The 21,965-nt window shown below is 46.4% G+C and overlaps 2 protein-coding genes across 2 annotated transcripts in view; one reads left to right on the top strand and one right to left on the bottom strand.

Moving 5' to 3' along the window:
• The window catches only part of LOC142590597 (sodium/hydrogen exchanger 3-like), a 241,047-nt gene that overhangs the window by 94,836 nt on the left and 124,246 nt on the right, over positions 1–21,965 (top strand). The gene's annotated exons all lie outside the window — the stretch shown is intronic.
• LOC142574453 (protein DVR-1-like) lies at positions 14,853–18,542 on the bottom strand. Its single transcript, XM_075683526.1, has 3 exons — positions 18,426–18,542; positions 15,902–16,041; positions 14,853–15,222 (listed from the first exon to the last, which is right to left on the bottom strand). The coding sequence occupies exons 1-3, from the start codon at positions 18,540–18,542 to the stop codon at positions 14,853–14,855; spliced, it is 627 nt and encodes a 208-aa protein (XP_075539641.1).

Below are 21,965 nucleotides of genomic sequence, written 5' to 3'. Positions count from 1 at the left end.
CTAGATAATTGCCACCAAGAGTCCTTATTCCGCCAACCTTTCCTTTGCCATGTCATTTGCTTCTGCCTTGATGTCATGGAGCAACTTCAGCTATATGAAGCAACGATGGTGTTTGAGTATATTGAGTATCCACACAGCCTTGCAGTTTTCCAACCTGAACATTGCTTCATTAAAAGCTGACATGATTTGGTCTCAGCAGACAGATCAGAGTTAAAAATGAACTCTCATAAACTTCTTTCAAAGTCATTCTAACCTTGTCAATATTCCCGTGCCTTTTGATGTGTTATTCAACATTGACCAAAGCAAGTTGGCTCTTAAAAATCAAGATAACTTTGCGAGGCCAGCTACTAGGCTACCACTGTCTCTTCAGCCAGCCTGAAGTGTCTCGCAGCCATCAAAGCAGGAGTGCAAAAAAACAACAAAGAAAAGCGTGGCAGACAAAATGTTCATGGAAATCCATATGTTTATGGACTGTTACACTGACTGAAAAAGATGGTGGCTACCCAATACAGTCTTGAAGTACGTAGTTGTTTCAGTCACGAACAAACAGCCAGTTGCCCAGTCCTGCACAAGCACAGTGTACAGATGCTTATGGATTAAAATTTGTTGTGTGTGCATGTGGTTCAGTGTACCACATATCATTTTCCTGAGGCTGCAGTACACTGGGAAGACTGGTTGCTACTTCAATAGTAGGCCCTTAGAGTATTGCAGCCCTTTGTTTACATTTTGCTGCAGATTGTATCAAATGTGAATACAAACTGTTTTGCAGGACATGTCAGTTCAGTTCAAGCAATTAGACAGAGTAACCCAATAAATAGTTTAAGCCTCCAAAACGTCTTAATGCAGTCCCTAGTTTAGTACAGGTTTTCGCCTGATGTTTTGCCTTCTTCCATGGTATAATGCTGTTGCTTGCTAGGAACTGGTGGTTTGACGAGCACACTCTCTTGTGTTGCTATAATGACAACTTGTAACAAAGATTTTCCTTCCTAACAAACGTTTGGATAAAGTGCCTGTGAGCTCATCTTTTAAGCTGTTTTTCATTCGATCTGTGCATTTACATCGAACGTAAACTACAAAATAACCCTACTGAGAATAAAATAAAAACACACCTGTGTAACGATTCTGCTAAGATCGTTGGAGTGGTCAGCCACAGGATGCAACGCAGGTGGAAAGGCATCCTGAGTTAAAGCAAAATAACAATCATTGTAAGATGCAGGTAAAAAATTTTATTCTGTGAGGCTTTTGGCATGTATACTAATTACCACATTTGTATGTAAAATAGTTTTCCATAATAGCTGAGCAAGGTTAACATCTTGCCCTGTGACTGTCAGCCAGTGCTACTCATGGCAATGGTGGCAAGTATGGCACGTCCTTTCAAATGGAACTTTTGTGGGTTACATGAATTCAAAAGAACTTAGGTTCACATAATACATGACATCTGTGGTTAGAAGCATGTGTTGCATGCAGCACCAATGCATGAGTGGCACTGCCTAATACTTCCAGGGCCAGACTTAGTACATAAACAATGCAAATGTGCAACAAAGTGAACAGGTGGATAGCTGCTGCGATAACTCAAAGATTGCATGCATCATGCAGATGTGAATGCAGCTCCCATAAGGAGCGGGTTGCCCTTTGGTGCACTTCACTTCTCTCCCTCTTTTGTCTTCATCGCATGCTGGTGCCATATGGTAATAATGAACAAAAATTAAGCACCTCAGTTCCCATTCTTGTTTTACTACATGCTGTAAAGTCGTCTAAATGCGCATAAGACTTAAGGATGTACTTCAGCCATTTTGTCTTAAAAATATTTTTTGCTTAGCTTCACTACACCTTAATGTAGCGCAAATTCTAGACAATGCTTACAAAAAAACCTACTCCACACAATAACACCTTCAATTAAGATTACACAGTCTATGGCTTCGAGATGTGTACATACATACTTGATACATGGTTACAATGAAAATATAAGTGACTGTTCTAATACACACACTTAGCATACTGCATAACAGCCACCTGGTTCCAAAATGGTTTTTTGTTATCACACATAGGACGGCCACAACTATAAATTTAATTCTGGCAGTGACTTAAGTCACGGCCAAAACTTTCACAGTGCAATCAATAAAAATTTTCGAATTTAGAGCAGTTAGACATAAACAGGGCAAATAGTTTTAAAGTGTTAAATAATGAACTGTTATGGAATCTGGCACTAGAAAGCCATGCGCCTAAAACATAGGTACTGTTTATCATATAAGCACATTATATTTTTGCATACTTTCCTAGGGATCACATCAAACAGTTTGCTTACGTGTAAATTTTGCTAGTATTAGCCCTTATCTTTTCACATTTGGCTTACTGCAGCTTTATGCGCATGCAAATGGGCCACTACTACCTTCAGCTGAAGGCCAAACACTATGCCGTCCAACAAACATGCATTTTACAACACCGACAGTACGCTTAGAGAATGAGCAACTCTTATAAACAGTGCAGTTCTTTGGACACACATTGATATATGTCTGTAAAACAATGATTTTTGCTAAAATGATAACTTAATCTAATTGGTACTGAGCATAATGCATCATGCAAGAAACTTGCATTTACCGGACACCACTATAGATGCTGCGACCTCTGCGGCTTCCCCACAATCTGGCATAATGTACTCAAGTTGGCTGTAAACCCTGGAAGGTGTCTAAGATACTTTAAGAAGCTCAGCAAACATGAGAAGGACCTAAAATGAAGGTCAGAGAAGCAAAGCAAATTTTTAACCATTCCTCTCTATGTTGCTATGAATGTGAAGGTGCTAGCAAATGATGTATTTGAACTGTATCTTTAGTCGTGCAATAGTAGAGAGCATATTTTTGCAATAATTATGTCATAGAGAAGAATGACAGAAACCAATCTAATTAATATTTTTCTAAACTTGCACAAAGTTTTCGTCATTATGCTGATGCACACACCTGCATACCTCTACTGTGAAGTCTTGTTTCAGTTTCTTATTTTATTGTTACATAGTAATTTACATCATACACTTGTCCTGAAATACATCACTTTGGGCTCCTTCAGTATTTTTTTTCTTACTCGAACACACATGCCTATACAGGGCAAGCACTCAAATATATGCAAAACTGCCACAGGACTGGCCACTTGAGGTCGACATGATTGTACAGCGCAAAAGACGAGGACTGAAGGAAGAACACAATACAGGCGCTGTCACACACACTCAAGGCACTTTGCGAGATTCTCAGGCTTCTTTCATGCTCCTAAAACATTTTGTAGCACATATTGAGCCACAGAAAGCTGTACTGGGAAATTTTCACGTTGCTCTACAATTTTATAATTGAAACTCTTTATCTAATTATAATATTTGATAAGTTTATTAATTGATCAAGGCTAATTAGGTAATTAGGCAAAATGCAGCAAATCCAAGTATTTCCAAGAGACAGGAAACAACATTACCTAGGTTCTCTGCAGCTAGGTGGCATTTGCATATTTTTTTTAAGTTTGCTAAAGTTACATGGCATAACCTGCATACGTCCCATGGAACAGGTGTCACACCAATCACTCTAAGTGATGACACTAAACTAGCCATTGCACTTAAAACATACAGGGTAAAAAAAGTAAACTCTAGGTAAGAGCATACCAAGGCCTCTATTGCTGAAAAGGGAAACTGATGAGAGGCGTCTGATCTCCGGCTATGAAGCTGCTTCATCCTCACAGCTGGCAATGAAACGGCCGCAGCCGCAGTCCTGAAATAAAAGAGAAATATTTGACACTACAATGATAACACAGAACACAAAAAATCTGGTGGCAAGTTTATCTTGGAGAACAACTGCTGCTACATTAGGTTTTGTATATTGGTCAGCTTATTGTTAAACTAAGCTTGCCAAAATTTTATATCTTAATGGCTTTGCTCTTTACAAACTAAAAGCTTTGCCCAAATCATGCACTTATGCACTACTTAAGCTATGAGATGTTTACTGATCCCTTACAATGAATGGCTTCTAAGACAAATTACTTCACACAAAAGGATGCATAACTTATGAGTGTTACTGACATTAAACACCAAGGTAGTACCTCTTTATAATAGATAATGGTGGACTTCAAGCACATTTTTCTCACAGATACAGGTTGATCGGTCTGCCTTAATTTTTCACCAGCAGCAGAAATTTTGTTAATAATACTCGTGCAATATAGGATGACGCTGTGATGTGTGATATGATCCTGAGTCGATATGATATGATCTGATATGATCCTGATTTGGCACCTAGAATTCAAAACTGAATATCTGTACCCAATACGCAATGGCACAGCAGCAAAGTAATTAAACATTAAACAAGTCCAGGTATCCAGTGCACAGCGCCAGCTGTTGAATAACAACATTGCACAAGCATCGACTATATAGATCTATCGTAGTATGGTGCACGGCAGGCGTAGTGGCGGCCTCAGCAAAGAACACAGCCATGGAGCGACGCGCCCGTATGAGCCATCGCCGGCAATTCTATCGCGTAAGTTGATATATCTCGTCACGGCACAGGCATCGTTTTCTGGCCGCCGAGGTGCCGGCGCCACTGATACTCACCTGCTCCGGCCGTCGCCGTTCAAGTGACGGCGTATCCAGTAATCTGAACCCAAGCAGGACACCTGTTGCCGCCAAGCAGTACGCTAACAATAAAGAGGTTCTTATACTCTGACCGGCAGCTCACGCGGCGTTGACCCGCAGTGCCGTTGGAAGCTCACCACACGCTTTTAATACCACAAACGCGCAGCCGACATTTCACACCCGCAGATCAAAGTCGACGGGCGCAGGCTCTACAAGCTACGCGCCGCAGTCGCGCACTGCCTGCACAATCAGCGATGTGGGCGCGAAGAGACACAGACGATAGCACGGAGCGTACTGGCAAATCTGCACAATGCGCGTTTAGTGAGCGACCTACAGCACACAATCGCACGAGCTAGGGGATTGGCGCCACGTACGCGCCAGCTAGCAGATACCGCGCACGAAGAAGCGCCGCCGGTTCTCGCTCAAATGATCGCTGTACAAACACTCACACACGCGCACCGCAGTAAACCCTTAACGAGCCGCCACATTTTTCAGGCCGCGGTTAGGCGGCCAAGCTTAGCTCACTTCGCACTGCACGTAACTATTATGGTAGTGGCTTGCGCTTCGGGGAACATGTCGAATGCTCACATCCACACAAAGACGCGGCAAAGTTTGTCACCATGTAAAATACCCTTTTTAAGGTACACTCGCTTGACTCTAAGCACTCAAGTCGCCTCGATTACGACAAAGCTCGAAGAAACACAGTGATCGTGCAAAATGGTTCTGGACGGCCACCTGTCGCGACATGTTGTACTGAGACCTTCAATAAGTCATATCAGCGCGTCTCCTCACTTTGAACACATGCACACTCATATAACGTGTAATAATCGTTCAAAGTCACTTACCGTGGAGTCTTGGGGGTTCAAAGCTGTGAGAAACAACAACCACGGTAGAAGAATGCGCCGTCGCTGACAATGGCTGCTCCTTTGCGGCTTTCAACGCACGCGCGCGCGCTCCGAAGGCTTGTGCTCCTCCGCGCGTAGTTCCGACCGTTCCGACTTTCGGCGTCCTGTGCAGCGCCAAGGCGCGGCTACTCCGAACAGAAAAACAGCGCCGACACACATCGCGCGGGATATTTCGAATCTGACTGCAGAAATAATCCTACTGAAATTGTCGCTGCGGCTCACTTCCTTGTTTGTCACGGCTGAGTTATTCTTTTCTCTATTTGGCTCGTCTCAGATATGGGTGTATTTCAACACTCCCACTTTCCCGTACGCTACCGTTATTCCTTGAAAACCCCCATTTTACAACCGCAATGCCTATTCAAATGGGGTCGGGGGTATAATAATGGTTCTAGCTTATTTTACTTCTTCTCGTGGGAGTACTCATTTTAGGCTAGGGGGAAAAAATGGCATATCAACTGTTAAAACGCCCATATGGGCTCATTTGTGTTTACAGTGTACACTTAAAGGGAAGCTGAAAGCTTCTCCAGAAAAAATGAGTGAAGAGCAGTACGTCGTGGTTTTCAACTCTCCGAATTCGAATATCGCATCGAAATCGAGCGAAAGAAAGCGCAAACATATTTTATTTCGACGAAAAGTGCAGCAGCAGACACGCCCAGCTCGCGCGCCTCGTTTTCGCCTGTGATTGGTCAGGCGCCTCGTGACTTCAACAATGGTGTTCGTCCGGACCGACTGCTGCCGCTACACACGAAGCACGGTTCAAGGTAGTTTGGTGGTGTTTTGCTGAGACGGTCATGGAAAATTTCGAGAGCTTGCGTTTCTCTGAGGAGTTCGGCGTTAAGTCCAAACTCCACGAGAGCGATTTTGCGCGCGACGGTGACGGGCGACGGCTTCGAGTGACAAAACGGGCCGTCGCTTGAACAGATCGCTCGGTGTTGTCGCTCGATCGCTCGTTTCTAGAAATCTAGAACTCGTCGCTCGTCGCCCGGAAATGCTATGAGCGACTAGCCAATAGTGCGAAGCCGAAACTGGATGTACATAACTCAAATACTACTGTTTGTCGCACGGAACGAGCAAACTATTGAATTTTACACGTGCAAAAATAAGAACCTAGTGCAAGACCTTCAGAAATATTTTATGCTCCTTCTTCAGTAAAATACATCAACTTAAATTGATAAAGCATGCGTCACACTAGTTTCGGCGCGTTTATTGCTGCCCGCATAACGGGAAGTCGTCGCTCAAAGCCGTCGCTCGCGTGGAGTTCGGCTTGCCGGCGACGAGTGAACGCGACAGACATCGCCTCGCTTGTCGCGCTGTCGCTGTCGCGTGCAAGATCACTTGTAAGGGGTTTATACTTTACTCCCTACATGTACGAGCTGAGTGCGAAGAGCCGGCCTCTCCAAGAAGAAAAAAAATGCTGGTGCAAGCACTGCTTTCCACGCGAACGAAGGCGAAGTGTTAGCATCTCCTTGTGTTGGAAATATTCTTTGGCGAGTATGTTTTTTGCTAAGCTGTATTCAGCGTTCCAGTAAGTGCGTTTCCGGGCAAACAGCTGTAGTGTTATGTTCCTGCATGCCTCCTCGTAGAACGTAAGCGGTGATGCGATCTTCGGCATTTGTGCGCTGCCCCAAAGCTGTCGGCAATCTACACAGACGGTTTAAACGCGGGAAAAGTTTACCGGCTGTTGTAGCACCTGTAGTATAGAACCTTCATCAGCGCGCCATCCGCACGCTACTCGTAACCGGCGAATTCCGTAAGCTACGTGAGATGGTCGGTTTCTCTGTGTGCGAGAGAAGGGGGGGCGCAGCGTCCTGGCGTGAGCAGGCTTTCCAACACATGCAAACTTTACGCTTGCACTGCGTTATGGTAGCTGCATGCAGGCTGTTTCACAACACACGTGCGAATAGAAAATTCGCGGCGCTTGGCGATGAAACCTGCGTCAAGGGTGGGAGATAAACATGCACCTTCCGTTAAGCGTGCTATTTTTTTTTTTAGGAGAACCCAAAGCACGCATTATTGATAAACTCCGGTAGAAATCGTCACGGAAGTGGTTAGAGCACAACACTGCTGTTCTTGAGCGCTTGAAGTTGTTTCGCTTCGCAGCAGCCTCCAATTTAGCTGAAAGCTTCTTGTCTTGCAGGAACTAATGGAACATCGGAACATCGTCGCGGCCGCTGGTGTTCGTGCCAGCGTAGGCTGCACAGAACACCGGCATGATCGGCCTACAAATTCAATTGATGCTGCGCACGTCAACTACCACTCCTATATACACACAAACAAAGGAATGTAGGGTCGAGCGAAGCAGATTAGGACGGCACGCACGCAGAAATAAGCCCGGTCAGTCACGGTCACGGACACTGCGAAGGAGCGGAACACCAGTGTTGACGTTACTACGCCCCGGTTTCCGGTCTCCGCTCGCATCGTCAGCGTCAGCAGCAGCGCGCGGCGCTCGACGGGGGGCGGAGCTACAGCGCAATTTTAACCGACGATTGCGTCGCTCCTAAGTGAAAAATCCCCCCCCAAATTTTACCTTCATGGTTTATAAGGTTCCCGCATCCGTATATGAGCGTCTTATTGAATTCGACAGACTCTTCAGCTTCCCTTTAAAGAACGGCGACAACGACGAACGCAGTCGGCGATAGTCAAAATCTGATCAGCGGGTCAAGCGCGCTGGCTTGTATGGATGAGTCGTCGAATGTTCCAGAGTAACCGCTGGGACCCGCGTGCCTTCCACAAAGTTCTACACCATTCGCGTCGCGCATACATGCAATCAGACTACACAAGGTTCGGCGACAACATGCAACGGATAGAAGCATCGATAACATTCTAGAAACTTCCGATACTTGTAGACGCATCCTGCGCTGAGCGATAACATTTCTTAGACGTTAAAAGCGCTCACCCGTAAAAGATAAACGAGTTCACGTGTCAATTCCCCCTTCTCAAAAGGCATCGTCCCGATGCTACAAACATATCAGGAGAGCGAAACACAAAAGGTCACTTGTTAAACAAAGTAACAAAACAACAAAAAACAAAGCCCAAAGTGACACAATAAAAAAAAAATCAAAGTTCAGCTATGCGACGTCCCCAAAGTTCATTAGCGCTGGTGGAACGGCTTATAAATCGCACAACATGAACTACCCGCGTGCCTTCCAAAAAGCTTTACACCATTCGCGTCGGGAATACATGCAATCAGATTACACAAGGTTCGACGACAACAGACAGTGGATAGAAGCATCGATAACGTTCTAGAAACTTCAAATACATGTAGACGCGTCCTGCACTGAGCGATAACATTTCCTAAACGTTAAAAGCGCTCACCCGTAAAAGATAAACGAGTTCACGTGTCAATAGCTACAATTCGTAGAATAAAATACGCACGCAATTAATATTAATTAGAAAGTTGATTAGCGTAATTATGTTAATTATTTATTTATTCATTTTGATTTCTCATAGAAGTAATGGCTGCCTCATCGAGTAGTTTAGGTCAAGGGTTCGAATTGTGCTATCAGCCGCAGGCAATTTCTTAAACTATTGCGCAGCAAAAAAAGGAAAAAGGAAAGAAAGAAACAGCCCTCATTATTGACGACGGCGACCGCCGAAGCCCTGCAAACAGGAACGAAAAGCTTTGTGAATTCAACCTCCTGCACCTCGCATTCATCGCATCCGCAGTGTTTCCAATGCACACTGAGTGCTGCTTGTCGCGGGATCGAATCCCGGCCACGGCGGCCGCATTTCGATGGGGGCGAAATGCGAAAACACCCGTGTACTTCGATTTAGGTGCACGTTAAAGAACCCCAGGTGGTCGAAATTTCCGGAGTCCTCCACTACGGCGTGCCTCATAATCAGAAAGTGGTTTTGGCACGTAAAACCCCATAATATAATTTTTTTTTTTTTGAGTGCTGCTTGTGACCGCCCGGAGCACGGCCCCTTGTGCTGTCCGTTTCTGGCGCTTTCGCTCTCGCTGTTTGTGCTGTAAGCCAGGTGTTGATCAACGTGCTAGCCATAACTTCGTTTCTAGCTCGCATGTATACGCAGCCAGCTTATCTCTAAACGCGAACGTCGGAAACGGTTTTGCATAAAACAGAAAACATCTGTATACGGTTCGAAACTGCGCCTTTGCACTCTGCGGTCACGTGGTATAGATCTCTAACTTCCACTGAAATTCGATGAGGCAGTGTGTTGTCGAAAGACTTCACTTTGAAGAACGATTTCTTTCTCTCAGACGAACCACCACAGGAAGAGCCAAGCCACATCGCATTTCAAGCTCTTAGCGCAGCGCGCAGCGCGAAGAAGCAGGGGAAAAAAAAAAAAGAAAGATACGTTTAGACTTGAGCGCCCGTATACGGCACGTACGAACAGTGTATAATAGGAGTGAGGGTGGCGTAAGGCATCCCAGAATTATACCTTGCGTGCTACCAATATAACAGGACACCAGATGACTCTTCTTCGCTCCTTCGTTTCACATGCACCAACGATGCAGTGCCGTCGCGAGCATTCGAGCCTTGCGTTTATCATTGAAAGCGAATTTTCAGAGCCTGAAGTATGTTGCGTCGAACCGTGTATGCTCCTCTAAAGGCTAGGTGTTTGTCCGTGCGTGCACAGTTGTCCTCGCTATTACTAATGACCATGCAAACCTATTACAACATCACCTATTATATTAAACCTATTATAAACATCAAAAGGAGAGGCAGAGAAGCGGCCTAGCAATCGTCTCCTGAAAGGGACACCACTCCCACCTGCTTGAAAAGGAGAAAAGAGGGAAGAGAACAAGAAGGAAATAACTTTAAAAATGGCATGAAGACGCACCACATCACCTCGCACTCAGCGTGCGATGTGAATTAAGACTAATTACGTAATTAGGCGGAACGCAAAGAATGCAAAAATGATATGAGTATCTCCAAGCGACGGCAAACAACATTATCTTGGTTCTGTCCAGCTACAGGGCATTAGCATGTTTTTAAAGTTTGGCTCACGTTACGTGGGACATCCTATTTAATGATATAGTTTCGTGCTAAGAACCCCAAGCTTTTAATATTTTAAACTAGTACTTAGTACGGCCCACTGTTGTGCTATTTCTCAGTTCCTCTGTCGATATACCTAAACCTTGTATGTGGTGCACAGTGAACCTATTTAGGCTGACTCACTAACGTCCCAAACGAACACGTGGTCTACGACAGGCGCCGTGCGTGGTGAAGGGCGCCTGGGGTGGTCAGCGTTCGCTGCAATTAACGCGCACGTAAATGTACGCATACGGGCACTTGGTGCAATCCGCTCTCCGTCGGAACGCGACCGCCGCAGAAGAGAATCGAATCCGCGACCTCGTCAGGAGCGGAACGTTATAGCATGCACTGAGCCCACACCGTGCTGGATAGTACGCATACACTTGCAAGTGTAACGCACTCCGAAGTGGCTGTAGCGCCACCGTACGGAGTAGCCACCAGCGACCGGAGCCAAGCGCAGAGCAGACGCTGTTCGCGCAGGGGCACTGGCGGCGAGACTCGGCATCTCCGGCCAGGCGGGGGCGCGAAAGCGACCGGAGGACATGTCCTGTTCGCGCTGCGGCGCGAGCATACTTTTATGCCTTGGGATCGACGCACTGGCGCGCCGCCGTTGCAGAATGTCCGTGGTTACTGTTGCGTGCATCCCCGCCCTCGCCGTACAGATACGCGCGCCTTAGTGCAGTATCATTACACACACACACACACATTGGCCGACCTCTTATTATACGGCCCGCGCACGCGCTGCCGGGCTGTGGGCCGCTGGCCAAGGTGACACGAGCCACGGACCGTTCGGCGCGCGACACACAGGATGCGTTTTGCAATGGTCTCTATTTTTCGCGCGCACCTCCGGGGACACTTATTTCGCCGTCGTCGCCGCAGCGCTGGCATAGCTCCGCGATCATGCGTGCGGCGGGACGAGCAAAGCGACTCCCCACCCGACTCGTGTTTGCCTGCTGTGTATCTGGGCCTCCGGTCTGTGTTGGCTCAGAGCCACTGAGGCGTGTCCGAATCGCGGGAGCTGGCTTTCCGATGCGTTCCGGAGTTTTTTTCTTGTATCGCTTGGTTCCGCGCTCGCTTCTGTCTTTTATTTGGAATATAGCGCGCTAATGCCTGCAATGTCCTTGCTCTTTCAGCGGACGCCATGTCAATGCAGCACGAGCAAAAAGCCTCGCTTTGTATAAACAGGAGCTTTCTAAGACGTTTTGTCGCTCATCTTATGCAATGTTCTATCTCGGAAAAAAAATCGCAGAGTGAATTTAAGTGAGCCATTTTCCCCACTCATCCGCTGTATATAGGTCTACCCCGAGTACAACCACCGACCGCCAGCCACGAAAACGGGCGGCAAAGAAAGCTATTGTTTTCGAGCACCCGGTGGACTGATCATAAATACTTAAAATTCCAATTTCACATTTATAGCAACGAAACAAAGAAAGAGCTGCCATGCCCATAGCTGTGAAACTGGGTCACGATGTAGTGACGCGGTAGCGCACGCGTGGACGCGTCATGACAATGGTCAATCGAAGCAGAAAATGAAGCAGCCAAGCTCCTTTTGAGTGCAGCAAGCACCGTCGCAAGTTCAGAAGCGCCGTCGTCAGAGCGTTGTGCCAGTGCACTTCCTCATGTTAGAGCATCCGACACTCATTTTTTGCTTCTTTTCTCAACCACACGATGGCCATTACGGAGAACGAAAGCAGGAATGATCCTTGTCATGTAGGAGGCAAGAGCGAAACGCGCCAATTATGTCAGGCGAGCGCGTCCGTTAGACGACGTAGGAAATGAAACTTGCCTCGGTTTTTGTTGTCGTTTTCGTTCCGACGGGCCGCAGACGTCTGTTTCTGCCTTTCGTTTTTCACCCTCGAGGTTGTCGCAGCTCCCGCTGCATGCAGCGGTTCTCCTGCAGTTACCGCTCGTTCCTCGTCGGGCCCGTCTCACAGTGTGGGTGCAACGTTCCTGCAGACCGGCCGCGGAAGTGCGCGCAGGCGCGTAGTCGGCCATTATTTTCGCCCTTTCTCGTCGTTCCTGGGAAGAGATGCCGTGCTCTATAACGGTCGTATCTTACAAATGCGTCGTGCGCTCTCTATAGACCACAGACCGCCCTAACCGGTGGTGGTGCATGAATAAATGCAGGAGGTGCCGAATTCACAAAGCTTTTCGTTTGAAAGTGCTTTTAGCCCTTAAACACCTTCGCTAATAATATGTCGCACATCACGATTGGCTCGCGCTTACGAACAGTTCTAGCGTGATAACTTTTATGAATACGGGCTCATGCTTTCCGGCAGGTCTATATTTTGGTTGAAGAATGCGGTTGTGTGCGGACTTATCAACTGTCCGGTGCCTATAGACGTTCCATTAACTTTTGAGTGTGCGTCTCCGTGTTTCTCATGCGCTGTAAAAGCGCGAGGGAAAGATGGGCTGTCGACATGAAAACAAGCTGTATAGTTCTCGCGCACCAATTGCGCACCAAGAGACAAGGAAAGCTATCGCTTTAATAAGAAAAATGTTTTTAATTTCCCATCACGTATACATAATGGCGGAAGCGAGTGGTGAAAGCTGCCGAAGAAATCGGAAGGTGTACAAAGCCGGGCGCTCACGCTTTGGCGATAAATAGCGAGCCACTCGTACATCACACATACACAAAAAATAAGAAATGCGAAATCAGGGGGAAGAAAACGAAGAATCCCTAAGTACACAGGGCTTGCTTGAATAAGGCATTGATGCAGCAATACATTCCACATGCAAAAAAAAGAAAAAAAGAAACATCGTTATGCAAGTCACGCATTTAGTATATGAAAAAGAGAACATGGTATACATCATAAACAACCATTACATAACTTCGCAAGGATATATCAACTCTTATTTAGTCTAAAAATAAGAAGTAGCCAAGCAAGTCCTAATAGTAAAAGTTTTTACATCACCTTGCAACTGCATGAAATCGATCTGCCTCTTCGGCCTCGCAAAGTACGTTCTACCCTTTTTATTACGTTTGAAAGAGTCAACGCACAATGAAAAAGACTAAGTATGTTCCACGCGTTTTACAACGCAGTGGCCGCAATTGCGATGACTGAACTTTTCAACGCGACAACGAAAAAGCAGTACTAAGAAAGAAACACCAGATAAATCTGCAACACTTTCTTTTTTTTTCATTCAAGCCATTTTGCAAATATTGTCCAGTATCACCTGTTCTTTTCTGTTATAATTAAGCTGCAATGGAGAGATATCGGGTAGAAAATAGCCAGTCGATCTCTCTCTGTACTACATCAATAAATAAATTAATTAATTAATAAATAGTGATAAAAATAGGGTGAAAATAAAGATAAGGCTGCCACAATGGAGCGTCCAAGCAGCACCCAACAGCTCTCTACGCCGCTTCACAAATTCGGGATATACTTTTAAGTTGAACCTCTGGTGAGCGGTATTGCACGTACTAACGTCGATCGACAGTCCAAACATAGAGATCGGTTGAGCTTAGTCTATAACACAAAACATAAAAGACACCACTACCTGCACCGTTATACAACTCTATACTTATCACAAACACTGATACAATGTTGTCTCCACAAAAAAAAAAAAAAAAGAACCATTGAAGAAGCTGTCCACATTTTGTCTCTCTGACCACCGTACATTCACTACAGCGGACAATAAGGTATAGCCATTAAGCCATATAGCTCATTAAGATGGTCAAACAGCTATTTAATTAGTTGCTTTAAATCCCACGTCACAATGGCAGTATTCACGTGAGCACTGCAGGAGGATACAGCATTTTACGCGATTTTAAAGGTGCAGTCCGTTGTTGATGCAGTGCAGGCCACCTTATTACCGGGGCATACAGCTGCTGACATACAACGTGTGGTAACTTCCCGATTGGACAGCGTATTCACTGGTTTTATTCACTGTTAGAGCGTTTGGCTAGGGTGCAGACACCAGTCAGTTAGCGAATATTTGTACTGATCCGATTCATAACTTACGAGCACTTGATTGCAAGCTGTCTCAGGAACGAGTGGCTTCTGCGATAATCCCGGTGCACTGGAAATATAGAGATTAAAAAGGACACATGCGAAAGCAGTTACGGATGCTTTTGCGTGCTGCAAATGCATTGAGAACGGCAGTTGTCGTTAGCTAGAGCGTTGTAGCGTCATGTTTGTTGCAGAAGGCCGGCCAGGCCCAGAGGAAATTGTACTCTTGCGGGCAATTTACCTTTTGACACAGACACGCGAACGTCTTGGAGGTGCTGGCCCCTTGCATAACGCAAAGCCACAGCGCGCCTTCGACGCCGCGACATATACACATAACCATTAGCGTTTTAGACCGATCGTCACTTGCCAACGGCTTCGTGTCGAACCGCATCGCGGCTTGTCAGCGGCAGCCGCATGCCACCACGCGCATGCTGTCGAACGCCTTGAGCACCACGTGTCCGTAGCTGTCGAAGTAGAGGACGCTCTGCGACGCGTAGCGGATGGGCACGCAACACGCTTGGTAGTTGATGGAATTCCGATGGTCATCGCTGGCCATGGTCAGCAGCGTCGAGTGGTTGGTGCTGTTAAGTAGCTGCATCGTGGGGAAACGGCATTTTCCGAAGCATTTGTTCGCAGTGAATGAGTGCGGCGCCAGCACCCACTCGCGCCAGCCCAAGGCCCATATGTTGACGACGAGTGAGACCACCTGGCAACCGTTCGGGTTCACTACCGCCCGGGCGAGATGCTGCTCCTCCGGCGGCCGCGCGTCGCTGCAACGAAAGCCATTCTCGCTGAGAGCTCCGGCGCTTGGAACGCCATCACCGCATAATGATGATAATTAGAAAAGAAACCTAAGCGGAGAAGGAAAAAAAAGAAAACGCAGACGCGCACAAGGAAGACGACCAGGAGGAGTGCCCACTATAGCAAGTCTTTATTGTCAGAGCAATGTTTCGCTTTTTTTTCCCCGCACAGAGATATCTCAGCTCTTAACAACGTTTAATCATCTCGCTCAACAACAGGTTCTAAAGACGATAGCTCACGGAGAGAGCAAGTTTCCGTTCTCGGAAAGCTCTCCTAGAAGGGATCGACTTAGCTCCATCAAAAATAGGAGAGCGCGTCAGAAATTTCGCTCGTCGTATCACGCACGTTAACCCGCTCTCATGGCATAACAGAGCTTAACAGAGTGCCTTGGATCGCACGTGGTTGTGCGAACATGCGTATGTGTGTGCGTGAAATGTTCGGTTTGCTGCAGACGCATCTAGCCTTGAAAGCTGACTGCAATCACCCCGTTTGGGTGGCTCGTACTTTTAAAAAATGCCGTCGCTCGCTCTATACGACTCATCAGCTAACCCAGTGTCCTACGAGCTGGAGACTCGTTGTGCTGTGTGAATTCAAATATGCGTTTAATCTGTGTTTTTTCAGCGTATTGAAACATGGGGCCGTACTTACGTGGCCGGTAGCCTAGATCGAGGCTTGTAGACGGACCGCTTGAAACGTGGCATTGGTTTTTGCCGACACATAGGAAAATTGAGGATGAGGCTCGCAGTTGCCTGGTTGAGCGGGCAAGGAAGGCCGTGGCTCTCATTCGCCTGAAAAGCAGTTGAATCGCATATTCTTAACTGTACGAGGTCTTAATAGTCATGATAGGCAGATGCTGCGTCCTAGCTTACAGCTAACGCAACAAAATATTAACAATAGAATAAAACAATACGGGGCATTGATTAGGCTGTATTAAGGTAGATCAATAGACGGTCGGTAATAACGCTATTTTTTGGGCTTGATTAATGCAATGTGACGCCTTCAAGACAGCATAAGAAATGAAGCACCAAATACGAGACAACATATCCTTATGTCCTTAATTAGTCGTAACTCTGCGTTGCTTTAAAACGATTTTTGCCAGCAGATTCCACCTTAATGGTTTCTGCCTTGCTTGCACGTGCTCAGTATAGTTCGACAGTATAAGACATTGCAGAATTGTACAGTCCGTGTGCATTTCCATTAGCCCAATTCCAGCATCCAACAAAGCTATATGGGATTACGCCTACGCGTTTACGATTGTATCTAGCCTGTATGATTATGTTCAAACGCAGTAGTTCTGATATTCACCACTGACCACTCACTTGACCATTCACCGCATTCACCGCTGTGTCAACACTTTTGATTATCCAGTTAGATACGCAAGCAGTACTGTGTCTGCCGAGTTTGAAGCTGTCGCTGCTTCCCGTCGAATTTGCTTTAGAGCGTACGGTAGCGCCGTGGTTCTGCTGAGCAATACTACTCATGTTTAAGAATAACGCGCGAAAGACAGATAACATATCTCCTGTCCGACACGACAGCTTCCACCAAGCTAGATTACACAGTAGACGCCATGGTAAATATATGAAATTCTGAATAAAAAATTTAGTCTTCCGGACACCCCTAGGCCAACGGTAGAGCTCATCATCATCATCAGCCTGGGGACGCCCACTGCAGGGCAAATGCCTCTCCCATACTTCTCCAACAACCCCGGTCATGTACTAATTGTGGCCATGTCGTCCCTGCAAAACGTCTTAATATCATCCGCCCACCTAACTTTCTGCCGCCCCGTGCTACGCTTCCCTTCCCTTCCCTTAGAATCCAGTCCGTAACCCTTCATGACCATCGGTTATCTTCCCTCCTCATTACATGTCCTGCCCGTGCCCCCCCCCCCCCCCATTTCTTTTTCTTGATTTCAACTAAGATGTCATTAACTCGCGTTTGTTCCCTCACCCAATCTGCTCTTTTCTTATCCCTTAACGTTACACCCATCATTCTTCTTTCCATAGCTCGTTGCGTCGTCCTCAATTTGAGTAGAACCCTTTTCGTAAGCCTCCAGGTTTCTGCCCCATAGGTGAGTACTGGTAAGACACAGCTATTATACACTTTTCTCTTGAAGGATATTGGCAACCTGCTGCTCATGATTTGAGAATGCCTACCAAATGCACCCCAGCCCATTCTTATTCTTCTGATTATTTCCGTCTCATGATCCGGATCCGCGGGCACTACCTGCCCTAAGTAGATGTATTCCCTTACCACTTCCAGTGCATCGCTACCTATCGTAAACTGCTGTTCTCTTCCGAGGCTGTTAAACATTACTTTAGTTTTCTGCAGCTTAATTTTTAGACCCATCCTTCTACTTTGCTTCTCCAGGTCAGTGAGCACGCATTGCAATTGGTCCCCTGAGTTACTAAGCGAGGCAATATCATCAGCAAATCACAAGTTACTAAAGTATTCTCCATTAACTCTTATCCCCAATTCTTCCCAATCCAGGTCTCTGAATACTTCCTGTAAACACGCTGTGAATAGCATTGGAGAGATCGTATCTCCCTGCCTGACGTCTTTCTTTATTGGTATTTTGTTGCTTTCTTTATGGCGGACTATACGGTCGCTGTGGAGCCGCTATAGATATCTTTCAGTATTTTTACATAAGGCTCGTCCACACCCTGATTCCGTAATGCCTCCATGACTGCTGAGGTTTCGACTGAATCAAACGCTTTCTCGTAATCAATGAAATCTATATATAAGGGTTTCAACGGTAGAGCTCATGCTCGATTAAATGAGGAAGTTAGCGAGCCAGGCCTCGCACCCTATAGAAGCACGAAATGGGCAGCAAAATGTTTTCGCCCGCTGTCTACCTGCACGTGCGCTGCAAACTCCGAGAACGGCCGCCATAAATGTGCTGGCAGTGTTTGAGCCTTGGGGAGAAGCATACTAGTGAAATTTCACTTAGTGTGTAATTTTCGTTGCCTGTAACGCAAAGTCAAATTACATGCTCATTGCAGTGTTGCGATCCCGTGAAGGGAGATCGCGAGTCTACCCTCTGCCCTGTGGTCAGCTCACGCTGACAAGGGCCCTTCGACGCGCAAGCGAGCTTTTCGAGAAAAAAGAAAACACACCCTGGCGGTCCTGACAAAGCCCGATGGAAAAATCGAAGTGCCGTTAAACGGGCGCTCACCCAGATCGTTACTCGCACGCTGGTGCCGTTGAGCAGCGACGTCTTGATGGGTGCGACATAGCTTTCCGCGCGCAGGCGAAAGAACAGCCTGCGGCTTCCCGTCCAGCCAGACGCCATGGCCGGCGCTGACACCTGCACAACCGAGCCTTTAGGTACCTTCGGAGTGCACTCCTTAGGGTAGTCGAGCGCCAGCCTGGTTCGGTTCACCAGTGGCGGTTTCGCCGCGATGTCCAACAGCACGGGAAAGACAAAGATCGTCGTGTCCTCAGCTGCAGATAGGGTCGACGGGACTGGAGCGTGCAAATCTGTGCAACGACGAGTGCGCAGTCAAAGCAGAGCTGCCGAGTCGAGGGCGCCAACTGATTGCGTCCTCCAGCTGTCATAATTTCAATTGTCATAGAGCGTTGCTGCGCGCGCTAGCTTGTTTATGAACGAAAGGCGAACGATACAAAACAGACACGGAGAGAAAATAAGGCACGCAACTAATACAACAGTGTCTTTTGTTCGCTCGACTTTTCTTATGAAGACTATAGTATAGTACTAATGAAGCCATTCATTCCGGAGTCATACATACGAAATGTTGGCAAAATCAGAAACGCGCCTCTATAGAATACACAGAAAAGCAATTAACATAATATTTAATAGAGGCAGGAGTGACATCAGCTAGACGCCAGACCCGTTACATACGTCAAGAGAATGGCACCGTAGAATCCCGCCCTGTGAGAAGGATGATTTTGCAATTTCGCTATGACCGACCAATCCCGAGCGAGTATATCTTGGCTTCACGAGCCATCCAGTCGTGGAATATCTGGGGACAGCCAGACGCCAGATATTTGGTCACTTAGCGAAAAACTGCCGAGGAACAAGGCGCTGCAGAATATGTGCAGAAGATCACCATCACAAAGATTACATGTCTAATGACAACCTAAGTGCGCGAATCGCAACGGGCCCCACACTGCATGATTTTCTGGATGGCCGCAGAACAAAGCGGCCTCTCTTCAATACCAACACAACATTATCTATGGTAGCACAGAACAGCGTGGTGCACCGGAACCAAATATGAATACGATGAGCCCAGCGCAACCACCTCGACCACAAGCGCCTAAGCATAAGGACATTTCTATGCAATGTGCAAAAGTCGCAAGGGAACCACAACATCGAGGGGAAAGTTTTGGGACATCACCAATCCAACAGCAAGCTCGACAAGAAGTTCAGGAGGGATCTCGTTAGAAGAGCAACCACGTGGCTAACATGCGACATAATACGAGCACACCGCAACCAGTAAGTGTAACGAAACAGACGAACTCCTCTGCGTCTATTGCTGAACTTATCGTACCAATGTTGTTTTGTGCTTTAAAAGCCATACTTGCCACGATTCCACAAGCTAATAACTTCTCGGGGGTCAAGGCCGTATTGTCGATGAAACAAGTGATATTGCAAAACACTACATCAACCAATGCGCAGGCGGGACATGAATAATTGCTATCAAAATGTTGCCATATTCCAGGCGAACGCGAATAATGTTCGCTCTAAGTGTGCGGCTTTTAGAAAACTAGTGGCTCAGTTCTCCTCCCCAGTGTTATGTATTACAGAGGCCGGTGCAGACAACGCTTTCAGACTAGCTAACTACGTTGTTTATACGTCCTCTCGATCTTCAGGACTAAGCAGAGCGATGACCTGTGTTAGAAAAGACCTGCCGTCAGCCTTATTAAGTGCCGCAGCGTGAGACATCCCAGAATACGTAGCATGTGAAGTTCGGTTTGGCCGAGTAAATATCCCTATAGTCAGTGTTTACCTACAACCCTCTACAAATATTTCACTTTCCACATTGATGGGCCTCTTTCAGAAATGCACAAAAACTGTCATATTTTGCGCGGATTTCAATGCGAACCATGCCATGTGGGGAAGCGCCTACTGCGAACGTCGTGGAAATGACCTAGAACAAGCAATTCAGAAGAATGGTATGTGTTTGTTGAATGACGGTTCAGTGACGTTCCTAAGGGGCTTTAATTACTCCAGCTGCCTGGACCTCACGCTCTGCTCAAACGATATTGCATGTGAAGCAACATGGAGAATGAACATTGAAACAAGGGGTAGCGATCATTTTCCTATCCTTATACAGCACTCCAGACTACAATTTTCAATTTATCGGTGCTCTGCAAAGATAACAAACTGGCAGGCATTTCGATATCATAATACAAGTCAAGCTGATGCGGTCGGGGATACAGACAGTCTATTATCGCTTATAGAAGACAAATTAAACCTGTGTTCAAAGTTTGTTAAGATTCATGAAAGTTACGCTGGTGTAGACTCTGAATACGAAGGGCGCAGAGCTATACTCCGCAGAGTTGAAAGAAAATACTGACGCACATACCTTATTGAAGATTACCGGTAATGTGAAAAGATGTATGATCGTATGGGTTGGCAGCTGGAGTGCCTAGGTACAAAGCGCTGGCAGGAATTCTGCTCTCCACTTACTCCCCTTACACCTGAATCAAGATTATGAAATGTTATGCGCTCTTTGAATGGGCCCGTAACGCACCAACAACGATTCAGCATCAATTCAGCAACAACAAGCATCGATCAATTTTTCTATCAATAGCCATCACCATGACCTAGATCAGCCGTTTTCATTAGAATTAAAGAACGCACTTGTATCGTGCCGCCAGAGTACAGCGGGTGGACCTGACGGGGTCACATATGGTTCCCCGAAAAACCTGGGCCCTGTGGCCACAAAAACTTTGTTAAAATTACTGAACGATGTGTGGATATCGGAATGTCTTCCTCCTTCCTGGAAAATTGCACGAGTGGTTCCGATATTAAAGCCGGGTAAAACTCTATCGCTAGATTCTTTCTGCCCTGTCAGCATGACAAGTTGCCTATGCAAACTTATGGAAAACATGATAGACGCTAGGCTTCAGTGGTGGACAGAATGCACCGACGCACTGCTGTAAACAAAGCTCTACATCTGCGTTTTATATACTTGCATGCCAAGATAAAAATGCTTATAAGCTTTGCCACTTTACAACATCCACAACGGCAGAACATTACGAAATACTTTCTGCTTTAATTACGTTACATATGTCACAGTCAGAACCACTTCGCTGGGTAATTCTGAGTGACTCACAAGCCTCATTGCTGTGTTTAAATGAAATCAGCTTAAGAAAAGCAAACAGCACATTGACATACGAAATACAGAAGACATACGCCATACCGAAACATCTACAACATGACATAATCCGGGCGCCCGGCATCCGGGTGCCCGAGATGGCGCACGAACGCCTTACGGCATTCGAAAACAAGAGCCGTTGGTAGACAAGCACGTGCTTCAGGCTCAGATCGCGGAAATACGAACCAACCCATTCATTTGCTTCCATGTGCCTAATTCTGTGTGCGTCTACTTAGCAGGACATTTAAGCTGTCGCCTATAAAGAGCTAAAAGAGACATAAATGGGAATAAAAAAGCTGTATTAACCGTTCCATACACAATGTTTTTATTTTTTGCAAATTTTACGAGCACTAAAGTGGAGCACCAACTTA

Source organism: Dermacentor variabilis, chromosome 1, assembly GCF_050947875.1.
Source record: "Dermacentor variabilis isolate Ectoservices chromosome 1, ASM5094787v1, whole genome shotgun sequence".
In the NCBI taxonomy this organism is placed as follows: domain Eukaryota; kingdom Metazoa; phylum Arthropoda; class Arachnida; order Ixodida; family Ixodidae; genus Dermacentor; species Dermacentor variabilis.
The sequence above is the reverse complement of the archived record's forward strand: the minus strand, read 5'-3'. Positions and strand labels throughout refer to the sequence as shown.

Bases quoted from the DNA above. Each gene is read 5' to 3' on its own strand.
- LOC142574453 (XM_075683526.1), bottom strand. From the start codon at position 18,542: ATGGCGTCTGGCTGGACGGGAAGCCGCAGGCTGTTCTTTCGCCTGCGC. The intron at 16,042-18,425 runs GTGAGCGCCCGT...ACTGCTTTTCAG, and splicing joins GCGTGCGAGTAACGATCTGG to GCGAATGAGAGCCACGGCCT. The intron at 15,223-15,901 runs GTAAGTACGGCC...CTTTCGTTGCAG, and splicing joins CGATCTAGGCTACCGGCCAC to CGACGCGCGGCCGCCGGAGG.